The sequence below is a fragment of the Glycine soja genome, chromosome 19, assembly GCF_004193775.1.
Source record: "Glycine soja cultivar W05 chromosome 19, ASM419377v2, whole genome shotgun sequence".
Lineage (NCBI taxonomy): Eukaryota > Viridiplantae > Streptophyta > Magnoliopsida > Fabales > Fabaceae > Glycine > Glycine soja.
The window spans coordinates 43,324,234-43,349,493 of record NC_041020.1 but is presented as its reverse complement, the minus strand read 5'-3'; the positions used below and the strand labels follow the sequence as shown (position 1 = coordinate 43,349,493).

Here is a 25,260-nt window from a genome sequence, read left to right as displayed (position 1 = left end):
ATTACTCTTTAAAATACTATATGATAAAAATATGATTAGAGGCTATTGGAGACATGGCCACGAGAACTCTATTATTTTGTGTGTATGCGTGGATAATGACTAATTAGAGACAAAGACCTTACCCAGTATAAAGTTTCCCCTGGCCGTTGGATGCAGTACGGCACCAAGCTGATAGGTGTACGGTGATATTAGTGGTTCAATTACTTTAACCACTACAGTAACATCTTTTGCTCTTGCCATTTCCTAAAGGCCAAAGTACCCATAATTCACAAATCAATAATGAAGTCTTTCCATATTTTTCTTTTATATTTCCATGTATAGTTCTGATTTCCGAAACTTCTTTTGTTCTGTTCAGGTTTGGAAAAGTTTCTTTTTTAAAAATTACTATTTTGAAATTTTCTAAATCTGTAAACTTATACTAATAGGTGGACACCTAATCACTTCAAATATCTCACAACACGTACCATTTTTTTTCCGAATCATATCATACTATTTATGGCATTTATACTTTTTCTCTTTATTTTTCTAAGTGTTACTCCTCGTTGTATTTTTCTATGCGTTATTTAGAGTAAAAATTGATACTCACAAATTATTTTTAAGGAAGTATAACTTGATTGATCGAAAAAGATATATAAATTATTATAAATTATATCCTATTTTCTAATTCTTTAATCATTGTTTTTTTAGACAAAGATGTAATATTATATATATAAAGAAAGCATATTAGTACAAGCAGTACATTAGGTTGTCCAAAATCATTTTTTGCGTCACCCTCTTTTTTCAACATATAATTTTTTTCAACTGTAAGCTGATAAACTTTTAATAAAGAGAACTATTTTTTCAAGTCATAAACTTTCAATTTTTTCCAAGTCTCGTTACAGATCTCAATAAAACATAATTATTTTATAGAAAAAAAGTACACATATAAATTGATTTTTTCACACAAACATACAAGAAATAACAACGTAAACATACATGTGCTTTTTTTTTTTTTCCTTTTCTTTCTTTTTTTGGTCGTTTTTTTAAGAAAAAAATATTTTTTAAAAGATAATAAAATAATATAAATAAAGAAAATTAATTCAAAATAATAAAATTAGAAAATATAAATAATAACAAATTAATTCTAAGTAGTATTTTAACATGTGTATTTGCACAGAATAATAAAAAATATTTTCTTTTTCTTTTATGCCATTTTAAAAGATTTTTATTAAAATTTATGATATAAAAAATTTTAATTTAATATAAACTAATATTTATATTTTTTTAAGTTATCATGCAATTTTTTGATAGTCAAAATGCTAACTAAATAATTTGTAAAATTAACATAATTGAACTTTTATTTAAGGGGTTAAAATCAATTTTTTTTTGTTTTCCTATTACGATTTAAAGATGTTGTGGGTTTTTCCAAGTTTCGATGGATCTCTTGTCAGTAAAATAATCAGATTAAATTATGATATATTTTTTTAATTACCATGTAGGTATTGAAATAATTTGTAAGCTTAAAGTATTTGAATACGTTGTGAATTTTTCTGAAGTTCAATTTTTATTTTATTGAAGGTTTTTTTTTCCTTATGTGTATTAATTAAAAAATGAGAAAAATTAATTAGTACTATTAAAAAAATTAAAAAATGGGAAATGATTTAAAAAAATTAAATTGATTAAAAAAACAATGAATAAATAGTTATTACATCTCAATTATATTATATAGAGAAATTAAAATACTACGATAATTGAGATGAGAGACAAGGACATAAACATAATAAATGAAGCATAATAAAATAAAAATAACGGAATGTACTAACAATAACAATTGAAAAATGAAAATGACAAAACTAATCATAGTTTGAAAGATGGTGTGCAATGGATATGTCTTCTTCCATTTGAATCATTCCAATGAGTAACGAGTTGTTCATCATATGCAACATCTTCATCAATTATTGCAACATGTTGATTGGTTGTTGGGACTGGTAGAGTTATTGATATGCTAAAAATAGCTAAAATCTGTATTGGACAAAAACTCTTCTTGTAGTTGAATTCTGCTAACCCCTTTAACACGTCTTTCATTATTTTTCAACTCTGTTATTTCATATTCGATTAACTTTTCATGATATTTTGTATGACCTAGTTGTCGAAAGAACAATTGTCAAATCATACGTGATTCATGAATTTCACAAGGGAGAACCCTTAGAGGCGTAACTTGCTTGATCACATCCTTGTAAGTTTCAATGATGCATCTCGAGGAAATTTCAAATCTTATTGGGTTAGTTATAGAGAAGGAGTAACCCAAAAAATTGCTCTGTCGCAGTATGTCTCACTTGTCGTTGTAAGACAACATTGCATCATGAGTAAGAGTGATGATGGATTAAAGTAGGTTGAGTATACCATCGAGTGTTCTATTGATGGTACATTATAATTCTATAGGACCAACAAGTGGGTATTGCTCATTGCACATCAACACTGTGTGAACATCGTCATCATTTTTCAACTGCAAAGAATGAAAAAAGATTGGTGACCTGCATCTATGAATGATTGTCGGTAGTAGATTTCATGCACAAGTTGGTCATGTCCACCATTTCATAAGATCACAATAAGATGGATTCTAAACTCATAGACAAAAATATCCTTGGAATGGTTAAAGAAAATAAGCAACTAACCATTCAGACATTCATCGCATTCATTAGACAAGAATTCGGTTACACCATTATATATTGAAAAGCGTGGCTATCAAAATAATGGGCCCTCCTAGGGGTATTCATGGGTATGGGTCACCCACGAACCCAAATTGATCTAAACCGATCTGAATAGTTTGAGCTAATTCATTTATGTATTTGGGTCAAAATTGAACCGAACTGATCAAAACTGTTAATATACGGGTTGGGTCACAGGTTCAGATTTATAGATTCAATCAAAACCGAATCGAACCAATCAAATTTTTTAGAATTGTTTGATTTAGCTTTAAATACTGCTAAAATTGGGACTTCAAGTGTTGAAACTACTAGTGTTGGAACTTCTTAAGGTATTACTTTCATATACATTATTATTTGTTTCACCTTTTTTTTATATTTTATGTTTGTCATGTTTATAATATTAATGGATCATATTTTGTTCATCTGTTTCAACAAATCTGGTTGTAGCAAAACTTATTGCAAGAAATTAATTTATAAGAAATAGTTGTGATTTAGACTATTATAGTAAATCTTGTTAAAAAATATTTTGTTTTAATTTGTAATAGTCTATTTTATAATATTATGTTAATGATATTAAATAAATCAATTTTACTACTTTCAGACATTTAATAATATTGCGTTAATTGTATTGGATATTTGAATGAATCAGACATAAAATAATAGTTCTAAAAAAGATAAAATTCAAATGGGTAACCCGTTGGCCCGAACCAAATCAAATTATTCATGAATGGGCTGGGTCTCAAAAAAAATTGTCAAAATTGAACCAAACCAAACCGATCAAATTTGATTGGATTGGGTCTTGAATTTGACCAAAACCAACCGGAACCGACCCGTGAACATCCTTAACCTTCGAGAAGGTATATGGTAATTGAGAAGAATCATACAACATACTTCTCAAATATCTACAAGCATTGCATCTATTCGTCCTTGGAACAATTGTTAGAATTCAACTAAAACCTGCACTAGACGAGTCGGGCCAACCAATTCCAAACAAGGTCATATTCCATCGACTTTTTTGGTCATTCAAGACATGCATTGTTGTGTTTGCATTCTGTAAACCCATGGTGCAAATCGATGAAACATGACTTTATGGACGATACTGAGGGACGTTATTAATTGCATTTGCACATGACGGGGCAAATAATTATTTCCATTAACATTTGTCATTGTTGAGGGTGAGACAACAGATGGTTGACACTTTTTTTCAAAACTTCAGAACACAGGTGACACCACAACATGGTCTATGCCTAATCTCTGATAGACACGAGTCAATCAAAAGTGCATACAAACTACTAGACAGTGGGTAGACAACAGACAACTCATCGCATGTGTTTTGCGTTTGACAACACATTGAGCAAAATCACAAAAAACATTTTAAAAGTGAGAACGAAAGGAAAAATGTTTTAAGTATGGGTAATATATTTTTTAAAATTTTAATTCACATTATTTTATTATTTAAAATTAAATTGACAATCATATTTATATTTTTTTCAAACAAAAAGATATGCCATGACCCAACCAGAGTTTTTTCGTCATTACTACCTGTTATAAGAAGACAACCCACCACAACACTGCCTAACTTGATCAAATTCCAAGGGAGCAATGAACTTTAGCATGGGACGATGGAAAGTTGACCACTAATTTGGCAGAGTCAGTCAACTTGGTTCTAAAAAAAAAGAAAATTTCCCAATCATTGCCTTGGCCAAAGTTACGTATGAGAAGTTGAACAAATATTTCGTTGACCATGAGACTCAAGGTGATGCAATGATTGTCTACATACAAGTTTACACACTCATTACGACCAAGTTCATCAATGTAGAAGAAACTAAGTCTAACACTCACTTCGTTCAGCAATTTGATTGTCAAAGATTTGAGTTTCAAATTGAGGAAGAGTGAATCCGAGAGAGGCGTCACATGGGAAATTTCATTGTGAGACTGAATCAAAGAATATGTGATTGTGGGAAGCCTCAAAAGCTACACATATCATGTGCACATGTGATTGTTACATGTAAGCACATCAATATGGATTACCTACAACAAATACATTCAGTGTGCACATTGGACAACTTGTCGAGTGTGTACAAAGTTCCGTTAGCATGCATACGTTATCATGTCCACAATATGAAGGATTACAATTAAGTGTCAATCCAACCATGAGAAGAAATAAAAAAGGTCGACTAATATCAACAAGAATACGAACCAATACGATGAGAGAGAAAGAGATTAACCAAAATATTGCTCAATTTAAAGGCTAATAGGCCATTCAAAAAATAAGTATCCTTACCCTGGAAGTTCTAGTCAAACAATTTAATTTTCTTTTTTTTGTTTCAATATATTTAATTTTGTTGCATGTTATATTCTTTAATTATATAAATCACCCTCTATATATAAATTAAAAAAAAGTATCTCACACAAGAGTATTTTTGGACAAAATTCTTTAGTGGGAGTGTTTTTAGATATTTTTCTTTAACTAGAGTACTTTTAAGAATTTTTTCACTTTCTTATCTTCTTTAATATATTATTTTCATTTTTATTTCTAGTCTCTTTTTAAATTTATTTTTAAATAAGTCATCAATAATTAAAAATAATTTTATATCACAGTATGAAATATTTATCATAAATATAAAAAAGAATTTATTTTATAATAATTTTTATCTCAGACTTTCATTATAACATAATTTTATAATAAAAATATTTATGTATTCTAGTTTTAATCATATAAAATAAATTATTATTCTGCGCAAATACACATTTTAAAATACTATTTAAAGTTAATTTTTTTTCATTTATATTCTCTAATTTTGTTATTTTGAATTAATTCTCATTATTTATATTATTTTATTATCTTTTAAAAAGTTATTTCTTTCTTCAAAGAAACACCAAAAAAAGAAAGGAAAAAAAACAGTTAAAAATTCACGTTAGGGCGAATTCTTAACTTTGTTTTGAATTTAAAAAAAAATCATAATGTAAATTTGAATTCTTCCGACTTAAATTTACACTATTAATAATAAAATTATATATTTGTGATAATAATAACAATTATATATATATATATATATATATATATATATATATATATATATATATATATATATATATATATATATATACGCGCGCGTATATATTTCTTGTTTCATATGTATCTTTGTGTGAAAAAATCCATATAAATTTGGTAGCCACATAATCCTTCTCGCTTTTCAGGGGAACTCCCCAACCAAGCCTTCTCTGCATTCTTTCTAAATCCACCAAACCAAGTAAAAGTTACAGAACCCTTTGATCCATACTTCTTCTTTCTCTTGTGCCCCCTCTTCTATTACATCGTTAACACAAAAGAAAGGGGAATCGAAGCTGGAATCAGAGATAAACAATCTTTTAATCACCTCTGAAACTCAAATCTTGATCCATTCTTGTAAGTGCTTTTCATTCACCCCCTTATTTGTAGGTGCTTGATTTGTTTACTTTGTTTTTAGCATCACTAATAAATACTCCTCCATTCTTCACTTGGTTTTTATATCTTCCCTTTCAAAACCGTCAAGCATAGTCTCCTTTCAGCAATGCCGTCGACTCACGTTCCAATAACGTTTTATTTGCGTTTCGTTATATATGGTAACTAATGCCACTTAAAAGCCACTTCTTTTTTCTGCATATCTTGTTCTTGTTCATTGTTCTCAAAAGACTTTCGGATTTTATTTTTTTGGGGGTTTGATCCTTGTTTCATGTTATTAAAAGACCTTCCATTTTTATTTTATTTTTTCGTTTTGGATTTCCACAAGTCAATCTGTGTGCAAATTTTGCTTTGGTGAGTGGCGAGTCTTTTTTTCTGGCAAGAGGATAATCAGAAAAGGTGCACTTTTTCAATGGATGTTGATTGAGATCTCAATCTTTGCTTTAAAATTATTACCGATCCTAAAGATGAAGGAAAAATAAAGAAACCCAACAAGCCTTTTGGTGGTTCTTGAATCGTTCATCCCCACACTATTTTCTGTAAAGTGCAAAACTTTGCGTTACTCAAAGAAAAAGGATGAGCCTGGGCTTTTATCTGTTTCTCATGTATATTATATGCTTTTTTATTCTTATTTTTTTGGACTCAGAAGCTGCCTTTCCCCTGCAACTAGTTCTTTTATATTGCCGTTGAAAACCGCTCGACACTTAACATAATTTTTTTGGACAAGAAAGATAAATATCTAAACCCACGTAATTTAATTTAATTTTTTCCCCATATGTGAATTCCCCTTATTAATCTGGATCTTCCTCTTAAAACGTTGTTGTTGCCACCTTGTTTTTCTCTGATCATTTAATTGCTATCTAACTTGCCTCAGTTTTAAGTCATCGAAGGTAGAGGAACAATGAGAACAGAGTCAAAGAAGATATCTAAGGTATGCGAACTAATACGCTAATATTTTCACATAGTCTCGTGGATCATTCTTTAACTTTTTCATTTTCGTGTTGCAGTCTTCGTGGCCAAAATTAGCCGTGAGAAAGTGGCTCAATATAAAGAGTAGTGCTGAGCGGTTTCACTCAGACTATGATGCAACAACAGGTGAAACACGATTCTTCAATTGTTGTCTATTTGCGTTTCGCGTTGAAACTTAAATGACTGGGAGTTTTCTTTGTTGTCGATGTGGGACTCAGCAGCAATTGCGAAGGAAAGGAGAAGGAGTTGTTCCGACCGAGATCGTTACGTCGTCGTACCGGATGATTTATCAGGTAATTTGCGAACACTGTCTCAGATTCGTCTACGCCGTTTGATCAGATCAACGGTATGGTCAAAGTCATTGACCAAGCCAAAAATTCGCTACCCGTCTTTTGGTTTGAGTCCCATCTGGACCATTTCCAATGGACCTGTCACGTGGACGGTTGATTTTCAATCATGATATTGAGCCAATCCTAAGATTAATATCATTAGGTTTAATAGCACTTATTATTGTCATTAATTATTAATTATTATTAATACTGTATGAAATAATCAAATTTGGTTTGTTTTCAAAGAGGGGTGGGTGATGGATTCTACAAGCGGAATGAAGAAGAAATCAGCTCCTGGTCCTGGCACTGGGGGTCCAGACCTCAGGTAAATACTTCAATCATACTCGATGTTGAAATAATATGTAGCTATTTAAAGATTATAAAAGTGGTACGCACTTATTTTGGTAAAAATATGCATAATATGTGGAGTGTTCTTGACTTGAGATAAAATGATTGAGGAATTGAGGGTGTGGTTTTTGTGTATAGGATGTTCGTGGGGACGTGGAATGTCGGAGGGAAGTCACCGAACGAAGGCTTCAATTTGAGGAATTGGCTTACGTGTCCTTCCCCAGCTGACATCTATATTATAGGGTATGTACTATGTCTAGTATTTTTTTTTCTTGCTAATCTAGTGTCCTAACGATATTACTTAAGAAATTAAACAAAAAAATATGTATTGTATACATTATAAAATAATTATGAATAATATAACTTTTTGTCTTTTAATAAAAATATTAATATTTAAGTTTTTTAATTAATATTCTTAGACTACTCGTTAGTGTTTTTTTTTTTATCATTATAGTCTCTGTTTAATCCCAACTACCTTCTTTAATTTTCTGTTCTATGACCTGTCCATCGGTTTGCCTTTAATCACCGATTTAAATATTCGACGAGTACAAGCTGCTCATAATTACACTGCCATTTTCGTAACCTTAAAACTATTTTGTTATTTCCTTATTGGCGAATGGTTCTTCTGGCTCTCATATCAATGACTGACTGAACGAACCCTTAGTCGTGTCAGAACCATAAAAGGCAATTTTCGCCCTATTCTTTTTCCCCCACGTTGTTCCTTCTCTTACCACGTCGCATTAACACATTTACATCTGTGGTTGGTTCCAATTTTGATGATATAAATAAATAACTATAAGTAGGAAAATTACATTTAAAGAAAATAATTCTAAAAAAGTAATAAATAATTTTTTAGACGATAAAATTAAATGTAAGTTTATTTTTCATAAAATTCGTGATCAATTAATTTTGTGTACTAATAAAAAGCTTATTTATTTATTTTAAAAAAATATTCATGCGGAACCCAACGCGTTTTTGTTCAAACCCGTTGTGTATGCCAAATTGTTATTTTGTTGGGAAACCAGCAGCACTATTTACAGGATCCTTTGACATAAAGATAACTTATACTCGGTAGTATAGTCATATCATGCATTAGTATAAAATGGATAACTTTTTTTTTTTTTTGAAGGGAACATCGTATAACTCAGGATTTGGTTGCTTTAAATTTCAGATTAAAATTACTTTTGAACTATTAAACATTATTGGATGTATGTTTAAATATATCCTATGTTTAATAAATCGTTTCTCGGAAAATGGTAATAATGTAATATACTTGTGAGATGCATTTACATCTACAAGCAATCGTGTAATTACAAATCTTTATATATATTCCTACTGATTAACAAAAAAATCTCAATTATACTATTTATTCTTTTCTACAGAGAAAAATGTTAAGAACATGAGCTAAATATTTTATTAATACTAATAAAAAAGGAGGGGGGAACTCGTAAACCTGAACAGAACTCAAAGCTAAAACAGCTTATTATTAAAATATGCTACATGTTCCTAAGATTTAACGTATTGCAATGGATTGTATTTGTATGTTGTTAGGTTCCAAGAAATTGTACCGCTAAATGCGGGGAACGTGCTGGGGCCGGAGGACAGTGGGCCAGCAGCGAAGTGGCTGGGGCTTATTCGTGAAGCCTTGAACAGCAACGAGGAGTTGGATAATACTGGACAAAACTCTCCCAAGAGTTCACCACGCTATTGCTTAGCAGCAAGCAAGCAAATGGTTGGCATCTTCTTGTCCGTGTGGGTACGAGCTGATCTTTGCAACCATGTCACCAATTTGAAAGTATCTTGCGTTGGCAGAGGCATCATGGGCTATCTTGGAAATAAGGTTCGTTACTCCAATTTACTTTATGTGTATTTGGATACTACAACTTATCCATTTTTGGGACCAATAATGTGTTGGCTGCGATTTTGCTTCACCATGTTAATATTATTATTACTATAAAGCATGCATAGTAATTAGAGGACGGATATATCCTAGTTTTTGTACTTCCACAAATTATTACATGATCCGTATAATGTTATCCTAAACAATTTTCATAAATTGAAAAATAAAAAAATGTGGTTGTGAGATTGTCCGGGACCACTAATCCTTAAAATACTAATTTTTAAAAATTTACATTTCTCAAAATTATTTCTAAGTCATGCCGGGTTGGGTCAGTAGGCTAGCTAGGACAGCTTATAAGCACCTTGTAATATAGAAGGGAAGTGTATAAAAAGGAATATGAAAATGCATAGAATCGTTTAAACATTAGATTAATGAATCCTACATGAATAACCGTAGATGAGACTAATTAATTTGATTTTTTATTTTTATTTTTCATAACATGAAATTGACATATTCTTTTCTAGCGCGAGAGAATCTATAAGCAAAAAATGGCTATAGTTGGATGTATAGAAGTGGGCAATGTGACTTTTGTTTTTAGTCTGATTGGGATGTGACTTGTGACTATGAGTTGTGGACGAGTAGACTGTGCACTAGCTACAGTGGTATGTATCATTGAATTGCATACATTCTTATTTTTGTTTTTTGCTGCTTGCTAACACTAACAGGGATCAACATCAATTAGCATGACATTGTACAACACCACATTCTGCTTCGTTTGCACCCACTTGACTTCTGGGGAGAAATTTGGTGACGAGTTGCGAAGGAACTTGGACGTCTCCGAAATCTTGAAGAAAACTAAGTTTTATCACTCGTTTAAGTCTCTTGCTCATCCACTCCCTCCTGAAAGCATACTAGAACACGAGTAAGTCCTTTATTTACGTTTCTTCTTCTTTTTTTCTTTAATTCTTAGTTTCTTACATAGTTCACTTCCTCCTCTCTATGGCATGTGTTCTGATTGTCTCTTATTTTTTGGGTATATCTATAGTAATATTATTTGGCTTGGCGATTTGAATTATCGGCTAGCTTCTGGCTACGATGACACACATGAACTACTAAAGAAGAATAATTGGCAGGCATTACTAGAAAAGGATCAGGTAATTATGTTTGCTATGATTATAGTAGTATGTAGCCTTTTCTTTTTTGGTGTTTCAGTCTCTTTGCTAACACAATGTTGCATTGTCTCGGCTTTGCAGTTAAGGATAGAGCAGAAAGCTGGTCGAGTATTCAAAGGTTGGAATGAAGGGAACATATACTTTGCTCCCACTTACAAATACTTGACCAATTCTGACCACTATGTTGCCCAATCCTCCAAATCCAAGATAAAACGACGGACTCCTGCTTGGTAAGATTTCAGAATTCCTTAATCTAAAGTTTACGTTTTGTCACCCACAAAGGGCACACATCGTTTGAAACATTAATTAGATGATTGTTTATTTTTTATTTCCACTGTTGCCGTTGTTAGTTGTTTATTTCTATGCTTTGCTATGGCATGGTCAATTGAGAGCATTACCCGTTTGAATCCAAACCACATTAATTGAGCATTTTCATATGCTCAGGTCACTTTTAATGATGCTACTTGCATTTGTTTAGAAACTGGTGGCGTATGCCTTTGAAAAGGACTCCCTCGTGACGTATAATTTGTTTTGTTGTTTAATGATATAATCCAACGAGCATTTTATATTGAGTGATGTTATGATGGGTAATGTCCTTTGTATTTAAGATCGAAGGGGAGTCTCCGTGAAGAAAGCGATAAAGTGAGAGAGAGAAAGTTAACTGAATATATTCTGCTTGCTTTATTTCATATCAAAGGGAGTATTTAAAGCTAATGATTAGTGCTGTCTAGAATATTCTAGCATATGCATGGTATGTGCTACGTGACAAATACGGTTACTAACAGCAAGCAATATTAATATTCCTAATGTAATATTCATTCATGCTAGTTAAGATATCATGTAATCCTTCCAGAAGCTTGGTTTATGGATATTCCTCTTGGGCCGAAGCTGGTGATCTGCATGATCTGCATGATCTGCATCGTGGTTCGTATCAATACCCCCGTCTGGAAAATGCACCTTGTCCTCAAGGTGGAAAGTAGCGTTCAATGTATCCCATGTTTCCCAAGTGGTTTCTTCCTGGGGTAACCCGTGCCACTGGACCAAAACCAGTAATGAAGGTGGAGCTTTGGTGTCATCCCATTTTGACTCGAGGATGCGTAGGGGTACGATCAATGGGTGATTGTCTTTGGCGTTAGGTGGTAGAGGGTCTGGTACGTGGTTGATAGGGCCATGGTGAGGCTTGAGGAGGGAGCAGTGGAAAACATCATGGATTTTGGAGGAAGGGGGAAGGGCCAATCGATAAGCTACTGTGCCTACGGGTTCAACGATCGGGAAGGGACCATAGTAGCGCTTCGAAAGTTTGTTGAAAGTGGTCCCGGATATGGAAGTTTGGCGATATGGGCGTAGTTTGAGGTAAACCCACTCACCAACCTTGTACGTGACGTCGCAGCGCTTGTGATCTGCCTGTGTCTTCATGTGTAGCTGGGCCTTGCGAAGGCGCGTGGTGAGAAGATCCCAGAGTTCCTGACGTGTAGAAAGCTCGTGGTCAACTACTTTGACCTGAGACGTCCCTGGAACATAGGTACTGATTGAAGGCGGTGGTTTCCCATAGGTAGCTTCGAAGGGTGTCATGCCTGTGGAGGAATGGACGGACGTATTATAGCACCATTCTGCAAGGGAAAGGTACATTAACCACCGAGGAGTGTCATGGACAAAGCAACGTAGATACTGCTCCAACGTGCGATTGAGAACTTCGGTCTGCCCGTCGGTTTTAGGATGATACGAAGTGCTCATGCATAGTTGTGTGCCTGCAATGGTGAAGAGTTCGCGCCAAAATCGTCCAATGAAGATGGGATCACGGTCCGAGATGAGGCTGCGGGGAAAACCGTGGAGTTTGCAGACCATATTGAGGAAGAGAGTGGCAACCTTATGGGCGGAATAAGCTGGCTTCAGGGCGCCAAAGTGAGCCCCTTTGGTGAAACGATCGACCACAACAAGGATAGTGGTGTAACCATGCGAAGGGGGAAGGCTCGTGATAAAGTCAAGAGTTAGATCTTCCCATGGAGAGGAGGGTATCGGGATTGGTTGGAGTAAACCTCCTGGGCGTTTGGGCTCGTATTTAATAAGCTGGCACGTGGTACATTTGTGCACAAAGTCTCGAACGTCATGGCGCATGTTGGGCTAATGAAAGCTAGCTTGAAGACGATGAAGGGTCTTAGCGAAACCCATACGCCCACCAAGTGGGGAGGTGTGGAACTCCGAGATGAGGGAGTGACGAAAGGGGTGATGTTGGTCAAGGCATATCCTGTTCTGAAAATATAGGAGTCCATCATGGAACCTATAATCAATCTGTGAGTCAAGCAAAGATGTCAACTGCTGAATGTGGTCCTGGAATGAAGTGTTGGAGTGAACGTAATCGCGAATGGCCTCAAGGAACATGGGGTGTGGCATGGAGAGGATGAGGTATTGGCGCTGGCTGTAGTGAGGAAGACGCGACAGTGCATCAGCAACCACGTTCGTTTTTCCAGATTTGTATTGAATGGAGTAGTCATAGCCAAGATGCTTGGAAAGGTAAACCTGCTGTTCGGGTGTTTGAATCACCTGATTCATGAGCTCGTGCAAGCTCTTATGGTCGGTAAGAATGATAAATGGATGCCCTAACAGATACTGGCGCCATTTTCGAACTGCAGTGGTGATGGCATGGAGCTCCCTGATATATGTGGAGGCATGTTGTAACCGGGGGTAGAAGAGCTTGCTAAAATAAGCCAGGGGATGACCCCATTGCATGAGAACAGCCCCCATCACAATCCCTGAAGCATCGGTTTCAAGTGTGAATGGTAACGAAAAATCCAGGAGGGCCAAGACAGGAGCCTGAGTCATGGCTTGCTTGAGTCCCTCGAAAGCTGATTGAGCACCTTCGTCCCAATGGAAGTTGTCCTTCTGTAACAGGGTGGTTAAAGGAGAGGCGATGGAAGCATAGCCTCGGATAAACTTTCGATAAAACCTTGTTAAACCTAAAAACCCGCGTAAGGAATGGGTATTGGTGAGTGTGCGACTTCGATTTTGGCAGGATCAGGATCGACGCCGGCATGAGATACAATGTGGCCCAAATACTCGAGCTGTTGCTGGGCAAATAAACACTTCGTGGCCTTGAGGAAGAATTGACCCTGAGTGAGACAATCAAACACTTGTGTTAAATGAGTGAGGTGATCCTCGAAGGATGGGCTATACACGAGGATGTCGTCAAAGAAAACAGTGACGAAGTGGCAGAGGAAGGTTTCAGAAGCTCGTTCATGGTGGCTTGGAAGGTCGACGGCGCGTTGCACAAGCCGAACGACATGACCTTGTATTCATAATGACCTAGATGGTGCGAAAAGCGGTCTTCAGTGTGTCCTGTGGCGCCATTAAGATCTGGTGGAAGCCCTGCCGGAGATCCAGTTTGGAAAAACAGGTGGCGATGCCTAGTTCATCGAGGAGCTCATCGATGGTGGGGATAGGGAAGCAGTCCTTCTTCTTCACCAGCAGCACCAGTGAGGAGAACGGGGCTATGGCTGAGGGTGATGAGGCCGGTCGACAGAAGTTCATTCACCTGACGTTCAATCTCTGCTTTCTGAAAATAAGGGTAGCGGTACAGGCTTATGTTCATGAGGTCTGAGTTGGGGAGGAGGTGAATTTTGTGGGAAATTGGATGCGGGGGTGGTAGGGATGTGGGGGTTTGGAATAGGTGGGAATATCGGAGAAGAAGGTGGTGGATTGCGGGGAGAGGGTGTTTTAAGGGAGTGTCGGGGCTGGGCGGGGAGGTGGGGCTCAGGGAAATATGGAAGAAGGCCGAGGTTGAGTGGGTCTGAATGAGGCGGCGGAGTTGCAAGGAGGAGGTGTCCGCGGGGGTGGTTGGTGCATCAACGTGGAGGGTGATTGGACGGCCGTCGAGGTGGAATTGCATGGTCAGCGAGGCGTAATCAGTGACAACAGGTCCGAGTTGTATGAGCCACTGAATGCCCAAGACGATGTCAGCACCGTTGATGGGAAGGACGTGAAGGTCCACGGTGAACGTCGTGCCCTGAAGGAGGATGGGAGCTTGGTAGCATACATGGGTGCAAGGAATGACGGTGTCGTTACCGACAGTAACCTGGAGGGGAAGGGTGGGGGAGGAGGGAAGACGGAGATGCTAGGCCACCCGTGATTGCACGAAATTATGGGTGCTGTCGCCGTCAATGAGCACAGTCACCGGTTGGTGGTTGATAGACCCGTAAAGGCGAAGGGCCTCCGGGGAAGAGGTCCCGGAGAGGGCGTTGAAGCTGATGAGGGCAGGGCCAGGGTCCGGTGGAGGGTGAAGGGGTGGTTTGGGGTTGTGGTTGGGTGGAGGGTTGTTATCAGGGTCATCGTCTTCCGCTATCAGCATGTAAAATCGAGCACGACACCGGTGACTGAGACTCCATTTGTCGTCGTAACTATAGCAGAGTTCGAGTTCACGTTTGCGGGCCAACTCGTCAGGTGTGAAGCGCTTAAGGGGTTGTTTGGGTGGTGACAATGGTGGATGAGTGGTGGTGGGCGGGGGTAGTGGGAGAAGGGGTGGTGGAGTTTGGTGGGTTGGGGTGGTGGTCGTGGGGCGTGGTCTGTAGGAGTGACGGCGATCGTCCAACTTTTCCTCTTGGAGTTTGGCCAGAGAGATGGCCTGTGGAATAGAGACTGGCTGCAAAGCCTGAACCTCCCGACGGAGTTCCGGCGTGAGATCTGAAATAAAACAGCTAAGCAAGAAGGAGGGGGGCAGACCTGTGACCCGGTTCGCGAGCCGTTCAAACTCATGGAGGTAATCGTTCACCGAGCCTCGTTGAGTAAGCTTGACCAGTGTGCCTTGGGGGTCATCGTAAAATGTCGGGGCAAAGCAAGTCTCGAGCACTTGTCAGGTGTGAGGCGCTTAAGGGGTTGTTTGGGTGGCGACAATGGTGGATGAGTGGTGGTGGGCGAGGGTAGTGGGAGAAGGGGTGGTGGAGTTTGGTGGGTTGGGGTAGTGGTCGTGGGGCATGGTCTATAGGAGCGACGGCGATCGTCCAACTTTTCCTCTTGGAGTTTGGCCAGAGAGATGGCCTGTGGAAGAGAGACTGGTTGCAAAGCCTGAACCTCCCGACGGAGTTCCGGCGTGAGATCTGAAATAAAACAGCTAAGCAAGAAGGAGGGGGGGAGACCTGTGACCCGGTTTGCGAGCCGTTCAAACTTGTCTAGGTAATCGTTCACCGAGCCTCGTTGAGTAAGCTTGACCAGTGTGCCTTGGGGGTCATCGTAAAATGTCGGGGCAAAGTAGGTCTCGAGCGCGTGGAGCAAGGAAGACCAGGAAGTGATCAAATGGTTGCGGTGCATCCATTGAAACCAGCTCAAAGCTATCAAGCTTAAGGGTATAGCGGTATGGGGGGGTGATGAGGTGGGGTAGGTGGTGGTTGAGGGGGAGTGTGGGGTGGTAGGTGAAGTTGAAGTTGAAGTAGTTGGTCCTGGATGGAATCGAGACAAAGGGTGAGGTCATGGTGAGCGTCGATAAGGGTGGACTGGTTCTGGGTAAGGCGGCTGATGGCCTCTTCCAGGCGGTCGGTAGTCTTGGATCGTGTATGGTGTTCGGCCATGGCGTCGCCGGTCGGCTGGTCAGACCAATGATGGGTAATGTCCTTCGTATTTGAGACCGAAGAGGAGTCTCCGTGAAGAAAGTGATAAAGTGAGAGAGAGAAAGTTAACTGAATATATTCTGCTTGCTTTATTTCATATCAAAGGGAGTATTTAAAGCTAATGATTAGTGTTGTCTAGAATATTCCAGCATATGCATGGTATGTGCTACGTGACAAATATGGTTACTAACAACAAGCAATATTAATATTCCTAATGTAATATTCATTCATGCTAGTTAAGATATCACGTAATCCTTCCAGAAGCTTGGTTTATGGATATTCCTCTTGGGCTGAAGCTGGTGATCTGCATGATCTGCATCGTGGTTCGTATCATGTTACTTGTAGATTAAAATTTTACTATAAATTATACATGAATGAAAAGGATAAGAAGATGATAGAGACAGGTATGCAACAAGACAAGTAATGTAATAGAAAGAGATAGAATGGAAAGAAAAGACATAAAAGTTATTGTGTGGATAACATTATTCTTTGAATTTAATTAGAATGTTATGGTAGTGTTTTACTCTGTGATTCAATTATACATTATGTATAATAAGATTATTGACTTTTCTAATAATTATTTTAAAAGTTATATTTAACACATTGATACGTTATAATCTTTTAAATGACACAAAATTGCTTGTGTGGGATATGTGTGAAAACAGGTGCGATCGAATATTGTGGAAAGGGGAAGGCCTCAATCAAATGTGTTATGTACGTGGAGAGTCCAAATTCTCAGACCACAGGCCAGTGTATTCACTATTCTCGGTTCAAGTGGACATGAAAAGCAAGAATATAGCTCCCTCTACTGCCACTATGCCTAGGTGTTGTCCCTTAAAACCGTTGACAAATTCTTCGTTGTCATCGACTTGTTGCACTGCTAAAGTCCAAGCAGAAGAGCAACTCTTGCTGCTAACAAGAGCACAAAGTTGCATAGACACCGTTCCAAGGTTTTGAGTCCATAAGACACACACTAGGCAGAGGTAGTTTCCAAGTTGATGCCACCTTCAAGTAACCGCAGCTTGCGGGTATAGTGTGGGATTGAATGGCTAACCATGATGGTGCACTTAGGTATCCATCTCTTTTGGGTACTCATACTCATGTACCATAACAACCCCTGATGGTTTTTTTTTGGGACTTGGTAAGATTTTTGTTAGAGTTTAGTCCTGAAGTCTCACCTTCTTAAACTCCTCAACTCCTCTAGTGAATACAGTCAATATACGGTGAGTCGTGCAAAATTTTGAAGGAGGGAAAAATGCTGATTGATAATATTTGTAAAATTTAAAATGTAATAATTTCAATGGTTAATATTATTAATATAGATATTTTTTTAATACAACGTCCAACTTATATTATTCATATAGAAGAGATGACTGATTGATGATGATTGTCACCACGTGCGGGGGAAGCTTCATGCATATATTATGGTGTTCTTTTCTGTTGTTTGTACTTGAATTAACATTATATGGCAGTTGCTACTTTCTACTTGCCACTTGCAACTCTATTATGGGAGTAAAGAAAAGGTCAAACGTCAATTAACTTGAATCCGAGAATGTTATATCTGTTCATACAATTAATTGATGAGAGGAATAGTTAACAACACACCGTCAAATTCTCATGCTTACAAGGTTGATAATAATTCCATATCAACAAATCTCACCTACAAACTAACGGTATGGCAATATAATATTGATGGACAATGCTTATGGTAAGACAGATATTAAATATTTTATTTCAATGTATCGATCTTATAACAAGGGAGATGACAACTTATCTATAGGTTAAAGCTACAGAGAGATTTGTAGTACAATGTAAATTGATAAAGGATTTAATAGGGCAGATTAGTAATCGGATATCTATTGCCCTTGCTTAAGACAAAGCAGATGGCAATTCTATGTCAAGAGATCATATATTTGATGAAGGGCAAGATGCATGGTATCATATCATTGGGTCAAACCTACTACCACCAAGGGCAAAATAGCACATCATTGGTTGCTCATTGTTACATCTTTGGCAAGCATACCAAATCCCATAAAATGAAAAGTTCAAATATTATTTTCTCAAGAAACTTGTGTAATATTTGATAATTTACACACTTTTAACTTACTAGATAAGATATAAAGCAATGTTGAAATAGCAATGATTAAAAACCAAGATAAAGATGGAAACTTGAAAATAAAATTAATAAAAAGAAATTCTTAATTCTCAAAGATCTAGGTTACGAGCAATAACCGAACAAGAGTTATGCGAAATACAATATAAAAGAATGTTTGGAGTTCAACTTTATTAAACCACTCTCTCATACATAAACAAGAAGAGTCTAAGTCTCATTACTAAATTATTAATTCCCTGCATAATTTAACCAAGTTACTTTCTTTAAGAAAAAAAGTTAAAGGTGACTAATAGGTCTTGCTCTATTCCTAGCAATGATACCCATTAGTTTTTTTTTTTTCTGGTTCATAATTCAAATACATTTTCCAATTGCATTTAAACCATAAAATCAAACAAATAGATAATCAAGTCAAAATAAACATTAAGAAAAAAAGACAACACTTAATGTTGAACAATAAAAAGTTATTAATAACTCATATAAGATATGCATGAGTTTGAGTTTAGTTACATCAAACCCCAATCAAGGAAGCTTGACTACTTAAGGACAAGAGGAGCTTCAAAAACAGTGAAGGGAAGAAGGTGGAAAATGGAGGAAGAAGAAAGTCTCACATAGCTACACAGGTCCAAAACCTAGCTTTCACGAAGAAGAGATTGTTTAGTTCTCTTTCCAAAAAAGTCCCTTTAATGGCTTTTTCTTTTTCTCATTAAGTGACAACACAACATTTATGGCCCAACGAGCCAAATTCTCCCTGGGCTAGAACTCCAATAATGAATACTGGAACTATATGGCTGGGCGAAACATCCTTGTTCTGGTTGGGCTAGAAATATCTTAAAAAATGAGTTGCTCTTTGGAAGTGCTCTGGTCGTGGTAGGTAAATTTTAGTGTTAATTAATCTTTCACTGTGGCTTAACCTCAATTACTTGTCTTGTTGTTATGCTTGCTAAAAGGAACTAATTTGAGGTATCATAAAGGTTTTGGCCTTCTGGGTATTTATACAATTATGCAGCTGCCAGTGATGAAATATTTTGAAGGTAAGTCTGTTAAAACCTGATCATGGATGTAGGATTGTTTTTTTATCTAAATTGCTGTTTCTGATTGATGTTACATATCTGTAGCTTATTAATGCATGAATTACAAAACACCTCAATAATCACTTGTACTTTGAAAATAATAGCAACACTATATATGGGATAGTACAGGGGCTCAGACCGTAACTGGTTCACCTATAACCCAGAAATCTTTCCACATTTGGAAAGGTAATGCAATTATTAGTATATATACTTCAGTCTTAACGTGGTGAGTAGTGTACTAGTTTGTACTTTGTAGGCTTTTGATCTCGGGGCATTTCGATATCTTGTCTTTGAAGCCATATACACACATATACTCTGAACTTTCAGATCTTCATTGTTTGTGTTGATGCAAAATCCTGTGTATAGTCAAAAGTGTCTTCTTTCTCGCATCGGGAAGACGCTTGTTTGTTGATAGGAGTAAATCATTTGGAGACACCTTTGCTGACTGACTATCAACAATAACGCTGGTGTTTAAATATTTCCTCAATTGTGGACAACTCATCCTTGTTGAGAATAAAAGAGAATTCATAAAACAAATTGGAACATATGTATTGCTAATTGGGTATGCACTGGCTGTAAGTACATGGAGATTGGAGGGTAGTTGATTTTGATATGATGGTCTTGATTCCGGTACATGTTCTCAGTCTTGCATGCAATGGAGTTAATTGTACTCTTTGAAAGATAAAGGGTTTTGGTCTATCTTCTATCTGCATTGTCTTTGGAGAGGCTGTTTTCCTCATCAGGTAGAAAATGTTTTTCGGCCAACCCTGTTTCATAGTATTAATATTTATATATGCTTGCTGAGCCACTTACTATTTTTGTTATGCTGAATTGAAAATGAAATTTTGTGTTACATTACATGCCCTTGCTACTTCAATGGTGTCATTTGAAGTTAATTGGTGAGTGAGTTGGTTAGAATAAATCTCCAACCTCTGATATTTCTAGCTATTGTGAATTAATAACTTGATATCGAGCTCTTTATCAATATAATGTGTAATCAAAGTTGCACCTTCTTTATGTTGGGAATTTCTTGCCTTATATTAAAACTTGCCAATTGACATACCATAGTGTTACATTAAAAACCTCTACTACTACATCATAATTGTTCAAACAACTAAGAACCTATATAGTTGCTGTTATCAAATAGGCATTTTGACAGTTGAAATATCCCCTGATTTCTGAAATTTAGATTGAATTTGGTATGTTTCCTCATACTTGTTCATCTCGTGCTATGTTTCCCGCGCCTAAGTTACTGAGAGTGATGACCCCATGATTAGAATGATCCTCCTCTTTGCCGTTGTTCTCCTCTACTGTTTGCTTGGATGCCAATATATGCTCTTTAGTAATTGGACTTGATGACTCGTAGTCTTGGCTTTTACCCCACACCACAAGATACAGCCCTAAAATAATTACAATAGCTCCAACCGCCCTGTAAAATTTGTCAGATTTCTTTAGTTTAATTTCTTAAAAAAAAAAAATAGTTCTCTGGGCATGTGTTTTGGTTTGAAATTGATTTTTTCAATTACCTCCCGAGGTACATTATTTCAGCCAGAAAGAAGGAGCCCATGATAGCCACAATGACCATGCAGAGAGGGTTAAAAGTTGTAACAAAGACCGGTCCCCTATCTTTCATCACTGCTCCTTGGATGTAATAAGCCATTCCTGAGCAAACTATGCCCTGCATGAGAATATTTTGTAAATTTATAGAAGAAAAAATAGTTAAAAAATAATTATTATATGCGTTCCTTCTGACAGAAAAGAAAAAAATTAAATATACATCTACTTTTTCTTTCGTATCATTTTTTCTCTCTATCTCCATTTTTTTACCATAATATTTGTTACATCAATTATTTTCTGTCTCCTTTTTCTTTCTAATTATTCTCTTCTTTCCAACCATACACCCCAAAATTGGAGTGTACATTTATCACTACTCAAGAGCATAACTAGTTTGTTTACAAAGTTCTTATCATTTAAACTATAATTAAATTTGATACTTCATACAGGAAAGTCCTTATGTCAGAGTAGTTAATGTATGGTAAATGCCGATCTAGTGAATCCTCTACAGTGACCTACCTGATAAGTTCATCCTTTTGTTATTATAGAGGGCTCCCTTCGTTTTAAAAAAAAAAAATTGACTCATATTTTCATTTTTTAATGAAATATTAAAACATTTATTCCAATTTTGTCCCATAATAAATAATGTTTTAGAAGATTTGATGATACACTTATTAAAATTAAGAGAAAGAACAAGAATATTTAAGTAAAATTATTTCCTAATAAATGTTTCACTTGAAATATTTACTTTTTTAGGTTTATATAAGAAAACCTTAAATATCAGTCATTTGGAATCATTTTGAGATAGAGAGAATATATCATTCTTATTATATATGTCTTTGTTCAATGCCTCTAAAACTTTAGTTTTCGGATGTCATAGTTTGTTTTAGTGATTTTCTTCGATTCTTTTCTTAATTAAACTCAGCGTTAGATGTGCATTTATTTTCTTATGTTTGGTCCAGAGGCGGTGATTGTGTTTACTGTAGAAGTAAAGAACCTACACTGTAGACAGCAGCCAGCAGTTTTGTATCCCATTGCAGAGACCAAGCAGAAAGATTCTTCCTTTCCATAACCAGTGCCACTACACCACCTTCAACTGTTCCCAATAGGCATATCCATGCTGTAAGAGAGAGCTCAGCAGGGTAGGCTTCAATGGTAATAGCCTAGAGCAAGAGATGAAACTTTATATTAGGGACCCCATAAAATCAGAAGAAAATTTAACTTTATATTAGGTACCTTCTTTCCATATCTTTTAATATTTTAACTTTCTAAAATTTTCCTAAAATATTTGATATTTTAGAATTTTAATGTTTAATTAATATATTTTTTCAAATATATTCTTATTTAATACTCACTACTAATGATATAAGTATCAAAAATCAAGATATTAAATAAGATAATTTTAATCTAAATATAATAATTTTTAGTTTCGTTAAATATTATTTTTTAATCTATATGCAATAATCTTGAACATTAGTTTTATTTTATCAATAGCCATAGATGGTGATGATAACTCACTTGGAGAATCATGAAACAAGCGCAACTAAAGCAGCCAATTGTGATCATGACCGATCCCTTTATTGCATGTTGAAGATTCACCCCACCATTTTGCTGGTTGTGGGTATTGCTTGTGTGTGTTCCAAAAAGATCAAGTACTGGGCCCTTTATCAGTGTCATGACCATGGCACCTGCAACAGTTGCTAAAGTCCCCACCACCTTTGCTTGACTGCGTATACTTTTTAGTTTTACCTTCTCAAGCCTGGGATTGCCACTCAAAATTTCAGATATATTGATTGCTTAAACATGGCATAAAGAGTTTGCCACTTCGTGTAACATGTTTTTGAGTTTGACAGAATGCATCCAGTTACAGACATAATCGTATTTGTATATTTCTACATTAACTATGCTGTTTTAATTACTTTTCTAGCAACTAAATAACTAAATGTATTGAAAAGAAAAAGAGAATCAAGCAACTACACAAATAGTGATAATCTTTTATTAATTAGTTTTGTGCACATTAAGTGGTGTACACATATTACTCATTTTAACTAGTACTTTTCTTTTTTCTCTTTCTATCTTATTATTATAAAAAAAAATTATACAACCTTATTGTACAAATATAATTTCTGATGATGTCTTTTTTGCTATAAATCTGGAATATTCTTTTATTGAATGGTGCCATGAGAATATTACCTAAAAATCCAAGCCATGACAAAGGTAATGGCAGGGAGGACATTGTACATGGAAACAGCAAAGGTTGCTGTGGTGTACTTCATTCCCAAAAAATATAAATTTTGGTCAATAACAGGCCTGCCACAAAAAAATTATACCAAAGGTTAAGTAGTGCATCATTATACTGCATGGTTAGGAAAATTAAAGTCTCTAGGCATGCATGCAGGAAATTACTCTAGCAAGCTGAGAATCATTATCTTCATGAAAATTGAAAATGTCATCTTCGGCCTTACTTTCCTGTTAAAAGAATGTAGCATTACATCAATATCATGTTCACACAATCGCGCACACACACACATGGAAGAAAGAAATATACTTCTCCAAGATCAGTGCAAAAGGGGCCGTGACAACAAAGGCAAAAACATGACGGTACACGACAAATACATAGTTACTCATTCCCTTGTTCAGTGCAGCTTTGGATAGAACATCCATGCCAGCATATCCAAACTGTAAGAACACTACACCTATGAATGGCTTCAGTCTGTTAAAGAGTTTTTGTTTATTACCAGCCATCTTGTTTCAGCTCGGAACTAACCTATTTCTTGAGCCACAAGAATAAGTAGCACACCGCTGCACCACAGAAGGCTCGTGTTTATATAGGGGTTTGTGGTGTATAATGAATTAGTGCTTAGAAAGTTAGTAGTATATTATACATTATATTTATACCCACAAATAAGAGCAATTCTATTTCACGTAACCAAAGTGGGGGAGAGTCACAGTAATCAATGTACTTCATCCTCAAATTCTTTAAAATGTGGGTGTCTACTTTCAATTATTACTATCTTTTGCATAATTGGAATGTTACTCATCATGGAGTACCTTTTATAATATCGTTCACTTGTTTCTTCTTTATTGATTTGTTTTTTCCATGATTCGTTTATTTTACTTGATTTTTACTTAATACTATATATCTATGAAGATTTTTCTCCAGACAAATTTTCTCTGTGATGTCATACGATGAGGAAAAGTAATTAATGCCCCAATAGATGATTTCAGATGAAGTGCTTGTTTACTTTTAAAGAAAGAGTTAGAATCCATGATGGACCTGATCTTCTTGATTATGTGACGTACAGCACCAATTGGACGTAAATTTCTGATATTGGCATGACAAATATCCTTTTTATTTGTATATTTCTGATTTTCTGCAAATTGCAGAAGATGTACTTTCGTTCCTCTTAGCCTCTTAGGAGTTAATGGAAGGATAAAATAATCTAAAGTTCTGGATAAAAAGGGTCGTGAATTATTCAAGTGCATTATTGAATATAGTCCAATGAGTCAATATAGTCGAGAGCGACGTATGAAGGATGATTAGCACAAGCATAATAGCCATATCCTCGGCTATTAGTTTTGCTTTCCACAGTAATGCATTAAGGGTTTGGTGACTTTGGTCTTAGGTCAAGACTTCAAAGTATGGTAAGCACTCAGGTCCACTTTGTAGCTGGTGGCTTTAATTAAGCCTTTTTAAGGCGGTTGTATCTTTGTGCTTTTCATATGTGCAGCCACTAGCATGACTATTTGGATCTCCACCTCCTTTCTGCTCTCAGTACCCACTCATAGTTTATTTTATATATACACAAGTGGGTCTGTGCCCCTACTCATTTTGTAAAAAATTACTGTTTGTCTTTGCTTATTAAAGAGACTTAAAATGGAACATTAGAATGGTTTGATTGTAGATGTGTGTATGCACATGATCTTATTAATACAGAAGATATACAAACATATCAGAAAATATATATTTGTCTAATTACTCATTTGTTTCCTACCATCACATGAACTTTTGCTTTTGGTCTTAAAAATCATTTTGTTTTAGCCTTATACAAACACTTTTAGTTTTATTTTAGTATGCAGTGAAAAAAAAAAACCTTAACACCATTAATCGGGGATCATGTGACACTAATATGACATGT

At 36.0% G+C, this 25,260-nt stretch overlaps 2 protein-coding genes across 6 annotated transcripts; one reads left to right on the top strand and one right to left on the bottom strand.

The window, feature by feature from the left end:
• Positions 1–5,844: 5,844 nt before the first annotated feature.
• LOC114398309 (type I inositol polyphosphate 5-phosphatase 8-like) lies at positions 5,845–17,743 on the top strand. Of its 5 annotated transcripts, none has more exons than XM_028360492.1 (12): positions 5,845–6,096; positions 6,229–6,293; positions 7,007–7,063; positions 7,140–7,227; positions 7,320–7,394; positions 7,677–7,755; positions 7,917–8,021; positions 9,330–9,618; positions 10,344–10,540; positions 10,664–10,772; positions 10,872–11,020; positions 17,050–17,743. In XM_028360492.1, the coding sequence occupies exons 3-12, from the start codon at positions 7,034–7,036 to the stop codon at positions 17,339–17,341; spliced, it is 1,413 nt and encodes a 470-aa protein (XP_028216293.1). In that variant the 5' UTR covers positions 5,845–6,096; positions 6,229–6,293; positions 7,007–7,033; the 3' UTR covers positions 17,342–17,743. The 5 variants fall into 5 exon arrangements, with proteins under 5 accessions (XP_028216293.1, XP_028216294.1, XP_028216295.1 ...); XM_028360493.1 differs by having other exon boundaries at positions 6,224–6,293; XM_028360494.1 differs by lacking the exon at positions 6,229–6,293 and having other exon boundaries at positions 7,014–7,063.
• Positions 17,744–20,561: 2,818 nt separating this feature from the next.
• Positions 20,562–23,943, bottom strand: LOC114399186 (WAT1-related protein At2g37460-like). Its single transcript, XM_028361318.1, has 7 exons — positions 23,670–23,943; positions 23,528–23,590; positions 23,315–23,431; positions 22,640–22,880; positions 22,123–22,284; positions 21,094–21,245; positions 20,562–20,996 (listed from the first exon to the last, which is right to left on the bottom strand). The coding sequence occupies exons 1-7, from the start codon at positions 23,864–23,866 to the stop codon at positions 20,777–20,779; spliced, it is 1,152 nt and encodes a 383-aa protein (XP_028217119.1). The 5' UTR covers positions 23,867–23,943; the 3' UTR covers positions 20,562–20,776.
• Between the last annotated feature and the right edge of the window lie 1,317 nt (positions 23,944–25,260).